A 17,473-nucleotide genomic window follows, 5' to 3' on the forward strand; every position below is an offset into this window, starting at 1 on the left:
GATATCCTCGACCCTTTCTCTGTGATCATTGTATTTTATATCAATAGCAGATTTTTTCTGCAAGATAGAGAGTTTCAGACCCGGTTGCATTAAATTTACAGTATTATAATATATAATATGATTGTGAGAAGACAACACACAAAAGTTTCAAAAAAGAATGTTATATTTATTATCACAGTCCAGCTTTGATGTCCTCTACCCTTTATCCGTGATCATTGTATTTTATATCAATAGCAGATTTTTTCAGGAAGATAGAGAGTTTCAGACCCGGTTGCATTAATTTTAACCGTGATTAACTTAACGAGAACGAGGCGTTTCTGAAAAGACGGCTTCTCTGATTGGTTCTCGTGGAATTAATCACGGTTAAAATTAACCGGCTCTTGTGTAACCGTCACTGAGTGTTGTAGTAGAACAGCAGTCTGATTGGCTCTCGTGGAATTAATCACGGTTAAAATTTAACGGGCTCTTGTGCAACCGGCACTGAGTGTTGTAGTAGAACAGCCAGTCTGATTGGTTCTCGTGGAATTAATCACGGTTAAAATTAACCGGCTCTTGTGCAACGGCACTGAGTGTTGTAGTAGAACAGCCAGTCTGATTGGTTCTCGTGGAATTAATCACCGTTAAAATTTAACCGGCTCTTGTGCAACCGGCACTCAGTGTTGTAGTAGAACAGCCATGTTATTCTGTTTGTTTTTCTGACTCGGAAGTTATTGAGAAGAACCTCTGCAGCTTTCTGCTCCATCGACCAAGCGAGCAGCCTCTCAGTTGCAAAAGGGTGCCCCCTTGGTCCCCCCGGGTTCCCCCGGGCCCCGCACCGGTCACACGTTACAGGGAGGGCCTCTGAAACGCTGCAATTTATTGCGATGCGCCTCTCTTGCAAGGCGGTGCAACCTGAACGCACTGACTGCGCGCTTCTTATTCTATTTTTTTGAATTTCCCGCGACCAGCAACGGTCACCGACGAACAACCGTTGCCCGGGCCTCCCTCGTCGTTTTCAACAACAAGATGAAGATGATTAAGGAGAAAACAAAGAGGTAGTGAAGAAATGGGGCGGCTGGGTACCGACATTGACCGCTCCGTTACACGTAATTATGATTTATAATCTCCCTCATTGCCCATCTCGCTCTAGCTGCAAACAATAATGGACAACAACTGCAATCAGTGAAACATTATTGTGCAAGGTTTACCGTTCTGTGGTTTATGACAAAGAAAACTTGAAAAATTCTTGACAAATGGGATGGTTATTCTGTTGCAGTTATTCATTCACAATAATTGCCAATCTAGGTTTACTCTTTTTCTGAATTGTGAATATTGAATATTAGGAGATTGATTAGTACATAATATTCTTGAGGAGATTGATGAGGATATTTCCATTAGGAGATTGATCATTCAGAATCGAAGCCAAGTAAAACTACTAAATTCTTGTTTTTCTACAGTATAAATCTGGATTAGGATACATCAGTGAAATATGATTCTTGTATGTTCTAATGGAATTATTACATTCTTCATGAGGAGATTGATGAGGACATATTCATGAGGAGATTGATGGTGACATATTCATGAGGAGATTGATGAGGGCAACTTCATGAGGAGATTGATGAGGACATTGATGAGGACTTTTCATGAGGAAATTGATGAGGACTATTAATGAGGAGATTGATGAGAACATATCCATGAGGAGATTGATGAGGATATCTTCATGAGGAGATTAATGAGGAGAGTGTTGAGGACATATTCATTGGAGATTGATCAGAATATCTTCATGAGGAAATCGATGAGGATATCTTCATGAGGACATTTTCATGGGGAGATTGATGAGGACATCCTCATTTTTGGTTTTATCGTTAGCCAATAAGTGTTTCTTCTGTCATTAGTAAAAAGTAAATCTATATGACTTTTTGTTCGTGGGTCCTTACAGGATGGTCCCACTACCCTGAATATAGATGATTTAGAGCTACCGATGCATAACTTCTGTCTTAATATTATAATCTCAAAACTTACCTCCGTTAAATTAACTTAAGAATCGATATGTAACATGTTGAAATAACTGGACAAATTGATTTGCAAAGTGTTGAAATATCTTGACGAATTGGTATGCAACGTGTTTGAAATTATTGACCGATTGATCTGCAACGTGTTGAAATAACTTGACGAATTGGTATGCAACGTGTTGAAATATCTTGACTTGATGTGCAACATGTTGAAATAACTTGGTGATATGCAACGAGTAGAATCAATTCACGAACTGATATGCAACGTATTCCTTTTTAAACAGAAACGTGGGTTAGAGCTTGTGATAGATCATAGAATGTCTGTCTGGGATCCTAGGATGCAGTCGCCTCGCTTCTTTGAAGCATGTGATCGATCTTAGAGTGTGTCTGGGGAGGATTCACTCGCTTCGCTGCTTTGGATCATGTGGTAGATCCAAGAATGTCCGTCTGGGGAGGATGCATCATTCCGTGTAAGTTGAGCAGCAACCCTGCAAAGTAAAGAGAAAAAGTTCGGTGCAGATCCAGTGGTGCAAAATGTGCAATGTTCATTAGCATTGAGCAGATACAGAGATATCGTTCGTGTTGCAAGCTGGAGACCCGCCTCCTGCCCAGCCCGATTCGTGAGTCTGCAGTGGCTCTGGTCTCTGCGCAGACAATGTGCGCATGTGCATCGCATTGTCACGTCGCGGAATATGTTTAATTCATACCGAATACATTAGGGTCCGACAAATCTTGATAAGGCGGATTCTGTCTTTTTCTGCTGCCTGACCTCAGTGTATCCTTCCACTCTCTCACTCTCCAACTCCGTCTCACCCCTTTCTCTGAACGGATTACTCAGTGTAATTAACTCAGTGTACACAAACTAAGAAAGTGTTGAAATATCTTGACGAATTGGTATGCAACGTGTTTGAAATTATTGACCGATTGATCTGCAACGTGTTGAAATAACTTGACGAATTGGTATGCAACGTGTTGAAATATCTTGACTTGATGTGCAACATGTTGAAATAACTTGGTGATATGCAACGAGTAGAATCAATTCACGAACTGATATGCAACGTATTCCTTTTTAAACAGAAACGTGGGTTAGAGCTTGTGATAGATCATAGAATGTCTGTCTGGGATCCTAGGATGCAGTCGCCTCGCTTCTTTGAAGCATGTGATCGATCTTAGAGTGTGTCTGGGGAGGATTCACTCGCTTCGCTGCTTTGGATCATGTGGTAGATCCAAGAATGTCCGTCTGGGGAGGATGCATCATTCCGTGTAAGTTGAGCAGCAACCCTGCAAAGTAAAGAGAAAAAGTTCGGTGCAGATCCAGTGGTGCAAAATGTGCAATGTTCATTAGCATTGAGCAGATACAGAGATATCGTTCGTGTTGCAAGCTGGAGACCCGCCTCCTGCCCAGCCCGATTCGTGAGTCTGCAGTGGCTCTGGTCTCTGCGCAGACAATGTGCGCATGTGCATCGCATTGTCACGTCGCGGAATATGTTTAATTCATACCGAATACATTAGGGTCCGACCAAATCTTGATAAGGCGGATTCTGTCTTTTTCTGCTGCCTGACCTCAGTGTATCCTTCCACTCTCTCACTCTCCAACTCCGTCTCACCCCTTTCTCTGAACGGATTACTCAGTGTAATTAACTCCAGTGTACACAAAACTAAGAACGTGCTGAGTCCCAGATCGAATCTGCTACTCAGCTGCATGACGATACGTTTCTCACATTATGTTCAGATGTATCTGGTTGTGACCACAGAGCTCCTAAACTTGACTTAACAAAGTCCTAACTTGACTTAATGATGTACAGTATTCACTTACAGTAGTCTGTTCCACAGAATCAAAATATAGAAGTCTCTATTAATGAGTTAGAGATTTGTAATAGTCGAAAATGTCAATGTCAATGTCACATAGTCGAAAATGCATTGTTCGAGTGAGCTATGTTAGACATAAACTTGATAACTCAATGTTCCTAATTTTTCGTCACACTGCACAGAAAGCAGCTGTTTTCCAGTCCCTACGACATTGTTTGCAGACGCCTCTCGTCTGACGTTGGAACAGGTTTCTTTCCGGCCTAGGCCGGAAAGAGTATCCTTTCCAGCCGCTAACATGGAACTAAGGAAGGTGATCAAAAAACTTTTCATTATTCAATAATTAAAACATCTATAATAATATCATCTTATTGTCATTTGAAAGAATAAAAAAGTATAAACTCAACCTCCCACATAATTGAACATCATCTTTTAGGTTATTTAGACAAATCAGAATAAAAGATAAAAATACTCGGACAATTTCCTGATATTCAGATTACCTCAGATTTGCTAGAGCTATCACCTTCCACTTCTGCTTCCGGAAGTGCTTAGTAAACAACTATTCTCATATATATATATATTGTTTATTTTTGTGTGTGGCGAAAAATAGAGTTCGCACCACGGGCAAAAATGTTTTTCCGGCTCTCAGTCTTTTCTAGTCCTCGGCCTACGGCCTCGGACTTGAAAACCGATTTCGAGCCGGAAAAATCTCATTTTCTGCTCTAGGTGCGAAATATACTATAACGATGATTTTCGGTTGAAATAATCAATTATATTTTATCAAGCAAGAAATTATATTCTTCAATAATTCCATAATGAATTTTCATGATAAAGATAAAATATTTTGTTAATTAATTATTAATTCTACATTGTTAAAAGACGATCTGGCAAGAAAGAGGAAAGCGAGAAAGAGATAGCACTATCCGCTTTGTTGAATGATAGACAAGGATAGCAATACCATTGCCAATCAAACCCTGCCATTATAACGTGGACCTCTCTATAGTTGTGGGTTGATCACAAGGTTCAGAAAAGTTGTGAAAACCGCAGAAATCAGTGGAACAGGGTTGGGCAGTATGGCGATTTGGCAAGCTTACAGGAGACTCGATTACGAGAAATGGAATTCACACATTTAGCAGCGTTCTCTGTTTGGTGAATTGTTGAACAACAATAATTACGCATGTAGAAGTGAGATAAGATAGGAAGAAGGTCTCCCCAACCCTGAGACCCAATCATTACAGATTACACTAATGCAATCTACAGTTTTGGCTTGCCTGGTCCCAAGTCCCACCATTCCTGCCATATCTGAATCATAACTTGCTCACTGTTATCTTCCACATGCTGAAAGCTTCCATTCCTTGCTCATTTTATTATTCCAATTTCTGTGGTGAAATGGGAGCTTTTAGTTGGCTGAAATCTGACAACTGGAAATTGTACATAAATTGGGCGGTTCCATTAATTTGTGACAACATTGGCTGGAATTGGATAGTGTGTTGTGCATTGATTAGCTCTATTCCACATAGCTGATTATAATATAAATATAAAGAAAAATAAAAATCTCAGTACCATTTTGAAATATTTTATCGAAGGATATTTTTTGATAAAATATTTCAAAAAGGGTACTGAGATTTTTATTTATATTACAAGTAGCCCTATACAGAAAAGAGATAAACAAGATGGCTGATTTGTAATGTTTGGTGGGATAATCATAGGATCAAATCGCCACCAAATACTCGGTGTTTCATAATTTAATAATAAACTCTATTCCTACAAGATACAAAATCACTAGAGAATATCGCAATTATAATAGGTCTACAATAATAATTGAAATACACATTCATGGTCATAGAAGTGAATAATAAACTAATGAATAATGAATCGAATTTACTAATAAATAATAATTGTTTTCTAATTTTTTCACAAATGGATCGATAAAAGTTAATCATTCTTTATTGTTTTGGTTAACTACAAAAAATATAATGACGGTAAATAAAGCTTTTATCCTTATATACGTAACTAGCCGTAGCTACTAGCATTGGATAACTTCTACATGAGATAATATCATAGCGACCTCTAATACAAGGCCCGGCCTACAATATTGCAACGTCGCAGCTTAGGCCTAGAATCTAATACATGATTGGTGAAAAAGATCAGCTGTATGTTTAAAAAACTTTTTCTCCAATCATGTATTAGATTCTAGGCCTAGACTGCGACGTTGCAATATCGTAGGCCGGGGCCTTGTATTAGAGGTGGCTATGATAATATGTATATCCAGGAATACCTAATTTCGGAGGAGACGATAAGCCGTCGGTCCCGATTACCTAAAAAGTAGTCGTCATCTGTCCAGTCATCATCATTCCTATCACTCATTACCCACGCACAAGCCGAAGAGCTTATGTGGGCATCATCCTCAGTATTATAATATTATTATTATCATACCTAATTCCACCCTTTGATAATGGAGCGTCTCAGTTCATCAAGTGCTTATTTTGACCACAAATTTCAAGAGATTCCGAGACAAATTGGAATGTTGATCAGTTTGTCAAGTCAATCAATCAATTAATTTATTCCACAAACAAACATAATTATAAATTCCTAGTTTATCTAGGGCTCAAAATTGGTCAAGAATCATGAAGTGTAAAACGTTTTGAGCGACGTTTTTTATAATATTGAAAGTTTTTAGATGACATTTGTGTGTGTTTGCAACTTCTTCGTTGGATAATATGTTCAGGAGTACCTAACTTCACTCATTTGTCATTTTTTGTACCCTTATTCAAATGCCTTTCTTTGATTGATGTTTCTATTATTTTGAAAGGTTTCAGATGGCATTTGTGTGTGTTTGCAACTTCTAATTCAGGAGTACCTAATTCCACACATTGGTCAAATTGCTTTGTACCTTTATCCAAATGCCTCTCTTTGAGTGATGTTTCAATTGTTAATTATGGAAGATTTTTTATGGCGACTGTGTGTTCTAGTTAGGATAATATGTTCAAAAGTACCTGATTTCACATATTGGTCAAATTGTTTTGTATCTTCATCCAAATGCCTTTCTCTGAGTGATGATTTAATTGTTAATTTTGGAAGAATTTTGATAGCATTTGTGTGTGTCTGCAACTTCTACGATTGAATATAATAATATGTTCAGAAGCACCTAATTTCACACATTTTGATTCAAATTCAAATTGTTTTGTACCCTTATTCAAATGCCTTTCTTTGATTGATGTTTTTATAATTTTGAAAGGTTTTGATAGCATTCGTGTGTTTGCAATTTCTTCGTTAGATAATATGTTCAGGAGTACCTAACTCCACTCATTTGTCAAATTTTTTTGTACCCTTATTCAAATGACTTTCTCTGATTGATGTTTTTATAATTTGAAGGTTTTGATAGCATTTGTCTGTGTTTGCAACTTCTTCGTTGGATAATATGTTCAGGTGTACCTATCTCCGCTAATTGGTCAAATTCTTTTCTATCTTCATCCAAATGCCTTTCTCTGAGTGATGTTTTAATTGTTGATCTTGGATGATTTTTGATGGCATTTATGTGTGTGTTCTAGTTAGGATAATATGTTCAAAAGTACCTGATTTCACACATCCATCGAATTGTTTGGTACCTTTATTCAAATGCCTTTCTGTGAGTGTGATGTTTTGTTTTAATTTTGGAAGGTTTTTGATGGGATTGTGAGTGTTTGCAACTTCTACGTTGGATAATATGCTCAGGAGTACCCAGTTCCAATCATTGGTCAAATTGTTTTGTACCTTTATCCGAATGCCTTCCTCTGAGTGATGTTATTCTTATTGAATGAAAAAGACTAAGAAATTGTCAAAAAACCACAAATTTATTGATACTTAAGTTTTATTGATAAACTAAAAGTTTTAGTTTTCAGAGATTGACAATGGTGTAATAACCGAAACCGGTCTTTCTAAGTATCAATAAATCTGTGGTTTTTTGACAATTTCTTAGTCTTTTTCATTCAATATGAATAATTACCACAATATCAACTTCTCAACTACACAAAAAGATGTTATTCTTAATCTTAAAATCTTCGATTTTCTTTAATATTAATATTCTATTTTCAATTCAATGCTATTTTATTCTTGTCAATTGTTAATTTTGGGAGATTTCTGATGACATTTTTGTATGTTCGCAGGTGTCAGCGACAGACCCGGACTGTGGAGTGAACGCAATCGTCAACTACACACTCGGCGAGGGTTTCGGCCAAACTAGTCATTTCGAGGTGCGATCTGTGACTGGAGAGGTTTGCATCGCGGCAACCCTGGACTATGAGACTCGCACCGCCTACGAGTTTCCCGTCATTGCAACTGATAGAGGTCAGTGTCAATCACAGCCATCTTGATAATTTTATCGTGATATAGTGAGGTCCACGTTATGCATAATCAATCACAGCCATCTTGATCATTTACTCGTGATATAGTAAGGTCCACGTTATGCATAATGGCAGTGGAGAAAAATATGAGAACAGCGATGCCGATTTTCCATAGAGGTTAAAAATGAAAATATAAATTTATAAAAAATAACTGACTGACTTATAAATAAAAATAAAAATTCTGGAGCCTGTTTCATAAAAGTTACAAGTCCTGTAATACAGGAGAATCACCATTCCAATTGCATGATCAATATAGCCGATAAAATCAGCTGTTCCTGTATTACAGGACTTCTAAGTTTTTATGAATCAGGGGCCAGAGTACCCTTTTAATCTATTTCGTCACGACATGTCTCGGCTACTAATGCCATTTTCAAGACTTGAAATAATTTTAAAGGGTACTCAGAATTATATTTTTGATTATATTAAAAGTAGCCATAAAGAAAAAAGACAATTCACAAAAACTCTCAATGACACAAAGTAAAATACTCACATTTGCTCTATTTTTAGGACTAAGAATAATGATAGGCTACACTTTGTTATATAATTTTTCCTCCACCTACTGTCTAAAGTACTTACTTTACTCCCTGAAACCTAATACTAAAGTGTCACTTTTTCGCTCTCGTAGTAAAAAACAGAAAAACTCCCTAGGGAGTAAAAGTGACTCCATTTAAATAACATGGGGAGCATCTCTATTTTGAAACTTACATTGTAATAGGTTAGAAGGTCTAAGCTCAGATGAGAAAGCATAATAGGTGTCTGTCATTGTGTCAACTGAATTCAATACCACAACCAGAAATTGATTAACTCATGAAATATATGTTTGTATGTTAATTATTATATTCTTAATATTAGTAGACGATAAAAATTATACAATTTTAAAATATTTTATTTTATTCAAAATACCAGCCAACAAATTTTTGATCTGCAATTCAAATCTAACCGCGTGATCTGGATTCAGCCATTTTTGGTAGCTTCTCAGCTGATATAATTATTGTTACAACTTTTGCCGATAGATAGCGCAATCGGCAGTGCCAATCAGACGACCAGTTTTAGGTTTTAGATTTGGTTATGTTGTTAGGAATCATTGTCACCAATACGTAAGTTATTAGAATGATTTTATTTGCAGTTTCTATAAAAAAATGTAGATGGAGGAAAAATGTTGTGTACATCATGAGCGAAAAATACCTTTTCTCCCTCAGGAAAATTGTTGCCCTCGGCTTCGCCTCGGGCTTCAAACTTTTTCCACAGGGAGAAAAGTCGTACTTTTCACTCTAGATATACAAATAACTATTTTATATACTGTTACTGTTTATTTTACCTGTTGAAAATCTACTTACTTATAAGGATGCAATTATTTGACAAATCACCTATCAAATGAGAGTATTCCAATATTATGATGTAATGTGATGAAATAAAAAAATGAAAAATAAGTTGACTGACTTCTATAAATGATAGCTCTATTCATCATATCAGTGAATGGTTTCTTGTCAATTCTCTCTTCCCCATTTCTTTCATGAAAATTCTATTTCAAAACTTTGTTGTAGATAGAAAAACACTCACTTTTTGGCGAATTGAGAAATGCATTCCACTCTTATAATAAACTCCAGTAATAAGAGAAAAAGGAGAATAAGTAATAGTAAAAAACTAATAAGTAACTATAAAACTAACTAATAAGTAAAAAACTTGATCCGTTCCAGTTCTTCTATAGTGAGGTCCACGTTATAATGGCAGTGTTTGATTGGCAATGGTATTGCTATCCTTGTCTATCATTCAGTTCGTTATGACTTACATGAATGAAATGAATATGAAAACTTGTATGAATTTAAAAATTCGCATCTTTGTTGGGTGAGTAGCAGTATAAATCGTTCGACAAGTCAAAAAAAACTCCTCGATAGTGCTATCTCTTTCTCGCTTTGCTCTGTTGCAAGATCATCTTTTATCAATGTAGACTTAAAAATCAATTGACAAAATATTTCATCTGATATGTAATTATTGAGAAATATAATTTCTTGCTTAATAAAATATAATTTATCATTTTAAACGAGAATGGAAGGAAAGCTAATATTACATAAATAAACCTGTATCAGCTACTGTCTATCGAAGGCATTGTGACAAGGATCGGTTTTAATAATAATAATAATAATAATAATAATAATAATAATAATAATAATAATAATAATTTTATTAATGGAGACAACAGGATAAACCCATTTTGCCTCCTTCACACAATACAATATTTTCAACACATTATACAATTGGAATACAAGAAGATAAAAAAAGAAGAAATATACAATAATATGAAAGAATACAAATAATCATTGAAGTAATCGTAAACAATAATAATTGATTATAAGAATAATTATTAAACAAAATAGAATCAAGTAATAATAAAAAGAGAAAAAAGAAGAAGAAAGAATTTCTTTTTTGTTTTCTCCTATCTTTCTCCACTGCCATTATAACGTGGACCTCTCTATAACAAAAATTCAAAAGTAAGGTTTACTTCAATTTTATTTTCTGTTCGATATCTATTAGTTACATTGTGTGCAAATACCTAATTTGAGGAGAGGCACTACAAGATTTTGACATTTTTACGGTCTTTTCCCACACAAAATGGAATCATTGTTTGCAATTGTTGGAGGACGATGACGTTGGTAGTAGTAGGCCTGCAGTAGTTATACTTGCAACTAAAAACTTCCTGGTAAATTACAGTGTCGACTCGCAATGAATTAGATGCATCGATATGCATACCCAACAAAGTATTGAATGCAAAACCCGTTACCGCGCATGTGCAGGCTCAGTTCTTGTTGGCACATATTGCATAAATGTCATTCCAAACAAATTATATACGAATAAATGAAAGTTCATGAATATAAAGTATCATTATTTAGGCGTAATTTATTAATACTCGACTTGATTTTCTTGAAATCGGTTTCTCCTTGATATTTTTCCTCCCGATAATCATACCTGAGTTTCATATTTGCATCTGGAACAGTAGTTGGATATTTAATTATGTGATTGTGCAAGTTGTGGCTAGAAATTGAAAGAATTCATAGAAACTCCATTTGTCACGGATGTCAGGAAAATGATGTCATGCATTGAAGTTGGCCTAGTAGCAAATTACATACAATTTGTGCAGAGGAAATTGAAAACATGATTGAATCTACATACTAATCGAACTCAAAAATTAGCATCAATCATTTTCACTTTGTTTCTATACGCTTTTTTATCCGTGAAACTTGTGTGGGGAAAGCTGGGATGATCAGTACTTGATCATAGATAAACATAAGCATAAGTAGATATCCCATGGTATAGGGAATTTATGTCGCAACTTTTACTGTTATCTCAAGCCGATTACTGTCGATTATTGTCAATTTTTACTGTTTTTTTGGGGTGATAGTGTATGAACGGCACAATTTGATAGACTACCAGTGTCACACAGCTGCATAGGAAAGAACTACGTGAACTATCGGCTTGGGATAACAGTAAAAGTTGCGACATAAACGCCCTATACCATGGGATATCTACTTATGCTATCGTTTCTCTATGACTTGATCTACTGGGAAAGCTCTTATCATTGATAAGAGGTAATCCATGATCTTTGCATGCTAATGATAATGAAGGAAATCGATAATTACTGTTCATCTATTTTATCAATGGTCACAAGTTGATCGTTTTGCAAATATCAGAAATAAACTCTTCTTACTTTCCTTGCCCTATTACATAGGTAAGGAAAGTATTGCTTTCCGAAAAAAAATTAAGGTACCCAATTTCTAAATTTCCTACGTTTCAAGGTCCCCTGAGTCCAAAAAACTGGTTTTGGGTATTGGTCTGTATGTGTGTGTGTGTATGAGTGTATGTGCGCCTGTGTACACGATATCTCATCTCCCAATTAACGGAATGACTTGACTTGAACTTGAATTTGGAACTTAGGTCCTTCCACTATAAGGATCCGACACGAACAATTTCGATCAAATGCAATTCAAGATGGCGGCTGAAATGGCGAAAATGTTGTCAAAAACAGGGTTTTCGTGATTTTTCGGAAACGGCTCCAACGATTTGATCAAATTCATACCTAGAATAGTCATAGATAAGCTCTATCAACTGCCACAAGTCCCATATCTGTAAAAATTTCAGGAGCTTCGCCTCATCAATGCAAATAGATTCCCAATTATCAGGCTTTAGATAAAATTGAAACAAAAAAATCAAGTGGAGTAGATTGAGCATGAGAATCTCTACAATAATGTTCAGTAACATTTTCACCTACAATTGAAAATAAGCTTTAAATTCGAGAAAATGTGATTATTCAATGCAAATTATTGTTGATGCTATTAAATCATTCACTATGAAGAGATAGCAGACCTCATGTGTGTCTCCAGCGCTATTGCCCTGTCACCAGCTGACTCAAATCTTTGAATAGTAGACTTGAGATGCGCGGTAACACTAGCGTCAGGTGATAAATTTTCATAACGGCAAGGAAAGTTGTGTGAGTGCGCCACACCAGATTTTTATCAGTGAAACTTGTGTGGGGAAAGCTGGGATGATCAGTACTTGATCTACTGGAAAAGTTTTTATCATTGATAAGATAATCCATGATCTTCATGCTAATGATAATGAGGGAAATCGATAATTACTGTTCATCTATTTTTATCAATGGTCACAAGTTGATTGTTTTGCAAATATCAGAAATACACTCTTTTTCAAATACGTATAATTTATGTTTGAATCAAGGTTCAATAGACCACTATAAAAGCAATTAAGCATTTATTGGAGCGGTATGTGATACGTATAATTTATGTTCTTATGAACCACTTTGAAGCCAGATTATTAATTGAATCTGTAATTAAGAACAGATGAATACAAAATTAACTTAATCGATCTTTTCCTTCTGTACCATTCATCATAGAGAAAGTAATACATCCTTATAGCCTGGTTTTCACTAGTAGAGTTAGTGGTCGAGTAACTGGCATACTTCACCCTACCAAACTGACTCTTCTCTACTTACTTGGTCGAGTAACAGTTTTCACTACAATTGAGAATAGTAGGTAAGTGTGTTGTCTAGTGAACAGAACTAACCTTAAAATATCAATACTTTTTAATAAATTAACACTTTTCAATAAATTAATACTTTTTGATAAATAGCAATACTTCTTAAACTCGATTGCCTACAGCACGACTCTACTCTACTAGCTCGAGGCTGTTCTCATTAGAATAGTAGTGGTAGAGTAGAGTGAGAAGCGGTGGTGGGGAAGGCAAGCGATAGAGTACTATACCACGGTGCTATCCCACTCTACTCTACCAAAAACTAGTACTCTACCATGAACGTTCTCATTGGGAGAGTTCACAAGATAGTTAGTACTTGCCCAGAGAACTCCACCACTAACTCTACTAATGAAAACCAGGATTTTATGCTATTTTTATGCATACATATATACGTTTCCTATTAAATTGCTGTCAATATCCATTTTCTACATTGGTATTAATTAACTATGCATTTTATTAAGGCTGCGCAAAGGCTAAAAATAACCATTCTACTCGTGATATTTTTCAAAGTTTTTCGATTTGTTTATCATCAAGCTATCAAAATGAAAAAGTTATCTCATGAAAACCTTTTTTTTCTAATCATTACTTTTTGAAATATGAGCGCCTGAAGTTAGAATTTTCGGGACAGAACATTCCAAATTCGGTAAGAGGTAAATCCATGAGATTTAGAGGATGGACTCTTCATGGTATTGTTGATCTAGTAAAACAAAAAATTTCTGAAAATATCAATTTTGAAAAAGTTATTCAATTTACCAAAATTACTCAACTAAAAGTTATTTTTGGTAAATTGAATAACTATCTTAAAAATTGATATTTTCAGAAAATTTTTGTTTTACTAGATCAACAATACCATGAAGAGTCCATCCTCTAAATCTCATCTCTTACCGAATTTGAAATATTCTGTCCCGAAAAATCAAACTTCAGGCGCTCATATCTCAGAAAGTAATGATTGGAAAAAATGTTTTCCTGAGAAATTTTTTCATTTTGATAGCTTGATGATATACAAATCGATAACTTCGAAAATGCCACGAGTAGATCATTTTTAGCCTTTGCACAGCCTTAAAAGCTTTAATCCTTTCCATGGTATATGCATTAATACAGTGCATTCCAACTCAGAAATTTGAGATTTTTCCATACGTAATGCACAATTTGATATGCAAAGTTGATATGACTGTGAAAAATGATTGTTGACAACAATATTGAATAGGAACATGTATGTATGAAACTATTCCTATTGTACCCATGGCCAACAAATACAATTCATAGATTGAACGCCTGATATTCTTGATTATTATTATTGTATTGTGAGCACTCAATCTCATCTGACGTTGAAAAATATTGTTGTCTGGAAATGTTGGGCAGCTTGGTTAGGGTTATGGTTAGGGGTAGGGTATGTTTAGGGTTAAACGTCAAAGTAAAATGACGCCGGTTAAAAACCGTTTAATGCTCGTTAGGATAGTGTCACAGGATGCATCGCTCATGGCGCATGACACATCTATGATTTATTAACTTACATCAAATTAGTCTTCCTCCTCCTCCTCACACTCTCTCTCTCTATCCCTATCTTTCTCTCTCTTCATCACTCATCCTCCTCCTCTCTCTCTCTCTCTCACACACACCCTTTCTTCTATCTTCCTCTCGCTCGCTTTGTACGTTCAGAAATATTCATGACATTTATCACAACTGATCACTTTCACTATCCTCTACCCTATTCACTTAACACTCCCCAAAAGTCCCTACATTCCTGTCAAGTTTTATCTAGTTTCCTCCAAAATTCGTGAAGTGTTAACATAACCTATTTTTTGGAAAATTTCTATCTAAATTTGGGAAAGGAACAGTTTTGGAACAAAGTTTCATCTAGTTTCCTCAAAGTTTATTCAGTCTCCTCAAAGTTTTATTTAGTTTCCTCCAAGTTTTATTTAGGTTCCATCAAGTTTTATCTAGTTTCCTCCAAGTTTTATATAGTTTCCTCCAAGTTTCATCTAGTTTCCTCCAAGTTTAATTTAGTTTTCTCCAAGTTTTGATTAGTTTCCTCCAAGTTTTATTTAGTCTCTTCCAAGTTTTGATTAGTTTCCTTCAAGTTTTATTCAGTTTCTTTCAAGTTTTGATTAGTTTCCTCCAAGTTTTAATTAGTTTCCTCCAAGTTTTTTATAGTTTCCTCAAGTTTATTTAGTTTCTTCCAAGTTTAATTTAGTTTCTTCCAAGTTTTGATTAGTTTCCTCTAAGTTTTATTTAGTTTCCTCCAAGTTTTATTTAGTTTCCTCTAAGTTTTTTTAGTTTCCTCCAAGTTTTATTTAGTTTCCTCCAAGTTTTATTCAGTTTCCTCAAAGTTTTATTCAGTTTCCTCCAAGTTTCATTTAGTTTCCTCCAATTTTATTTAGTTTATTCCTAGTTTTATCTAGTTTTCTAAAGTTTCATTCATCTATTCATTTAAAATTCAAAGAAAGTGCATTTGTCTATTTCCACTCATCCAGACAACTGGTTTGAATAGTTCCAATAAAACTTATGGTAATTATTTTTCTTTAATATGTGAATATTTCCTATTTTAGAGATAATAATATGACATATTTCTTCTATGTTTGGTTTTGAAACATCTAAATTTAAAAAATCCACTTTGTGAAAATATTAAGGACTGAAAATTTGAATTGCAACTACAAGACTTTACCTATTTCGGACTATGTATCTGAATTTGGGAGAGGAATAGCACAAGTTCACCTTATTTATCTACTTTGTGGAAACTTAAGGACTGAAAATTTTGTGAAGTGAACAACTACAAGACTTAACCTATTTCGGACTATGTGTAACCTTATCTTAATTCGGGAGAGGAATAGCACAAGGGTACCTTATTTTTTTTTCTCTCTCTCATTCTGATGATGTACTTATTGTATGAATCAATAAAGAATAAAAAATAAGAAATAAAAGAACAAATCCAGCTTTATTCGTTGCAGATTAACCAACAATTGATTCAATCAGATGACGTTAATAAGTTGATAACATGGAATTTGATAAGTTTGATTAAGACACTCGACTCAAAAAGAGAGTTAATTATATTCCACAATCACAATATCAAATTAATGATTGGGAGAAAATCAACAGGATAAACTAAAAATTCTCTCTATATCATTCCCTACTAATATTGATATTAGTGATTGTATAATTTTCATTAAAAATATTATTGTACTGACAGGGCCTAGTGTGGTTCATGAATTCTCTGGTTGAAATATAATTATGAATTTTATATGACAACTGTTTTAGTTTGATATTTGGCTCAGTTTCTATTACAGTTGTCGGTTTGACAACTGTTTTAGTTTTTCATTCAATTTACTTGATCCAAGTACATTCAGCGATTGAACTCGCGGACATAAATTTTCAAATTGTTGAAACGAGTATGCACAATCTGTTGGCTTGCAAGAGCGAATTTGTTGGGGACGATTAACCAATTATTATTCGGCTCTCAGGCGACGAGAGAATGTGGCATTTGAACTTTGAACTTGGAATTCGATTCCTTATCAAGATTAGGAAATTTCAAGTCTTAATAACAGGCGAGCGCATTGGCATCGCGGGGTCCTCTACAGTCTGGGCCGTCCGCTTCTCTTCTGAACTGGTTCGATTTGAAATATGCGTCTGCATCAGCTCAGCCACATTACATCCTGCTCTCTCCCTCACTCTCACTCCATCTATCTCTCTCTCACACACACACACTCACGCTCTCTCTGTCGCTCTCTCACTATCTCTCTCTGTGGCCCTCTCTTACTCTCTCGCTCCCTCTCTTTCTCACTATCTCTCTCACACACTCACGCTCCTCTCTATCTATCTCTCTTCCTATCTCTCTCCCTCATACACACTCTCGCTATTTCTCTCTCTTTAGGGTTGTGTGGTGGAGAGGACCAGGAGTCTCCTAACTCCCATTTTTAATAGAGCATATAATCAATCAATCAATCTCTCTCACTCTCTCTCTCGCTCTCTCTCTCCTCTATATATCTCCTTTCTCTCTCCTCTCTCTCTCTCTATATATTAATATATATATATATATATATATATATATATATATATAATATATATATATATATATATATCTCGGTAGAGAGTTATTGGTAGAGAGTTAGTGGGAAGGATACTCGAATATCTTCCAAGAATGGACATTGATATGTCCAAAGCTCCGCCAATTTATGTAGATGCATAACAATATTATCTATTTATCTATAGTTATTACAAATTGCTTTTTTCATATCATAGACAGCTCAATAATTATTT

General features: G+C 35.3%; 1 protein-coding gene across 1 annotated transcript in view; it reads left to right on the forward strand.

Moving 5' to 3' along the window:
• The window catches only part of LOC111047863 (protein dachsous-like), a gene marked incomplete in the record, with an annotated part of 507,664 nt that overhangs the window by 349,964 nt on the left and 140,227 nt on the right, over window positions 1–17,473 (forward strand). The window contains 1 exon segment of the mRNA XM_039429132.1: window positions 7,943–8,123. Coding sequence (XP_039285066.1) covers window positions 7,943–8,123 — 181 coding nt within the window.

The sequence above is a fragment of the Nilaparvata lugens genome, chromosome 5 (assembly GCF_014356525.2).
Source record: "Nilaparvata lugens isolate BPH chromosome 5, ASM1435652v1, whole genome shotgun sequence".
NCBI classification, from domain to species: domain Eukaryota; kingdom Metazoa; phylum Arthropoda; class Insecta; order Hemiptera; family Delphacidae; genus Nilaparvata; species Nilaparvata lugens.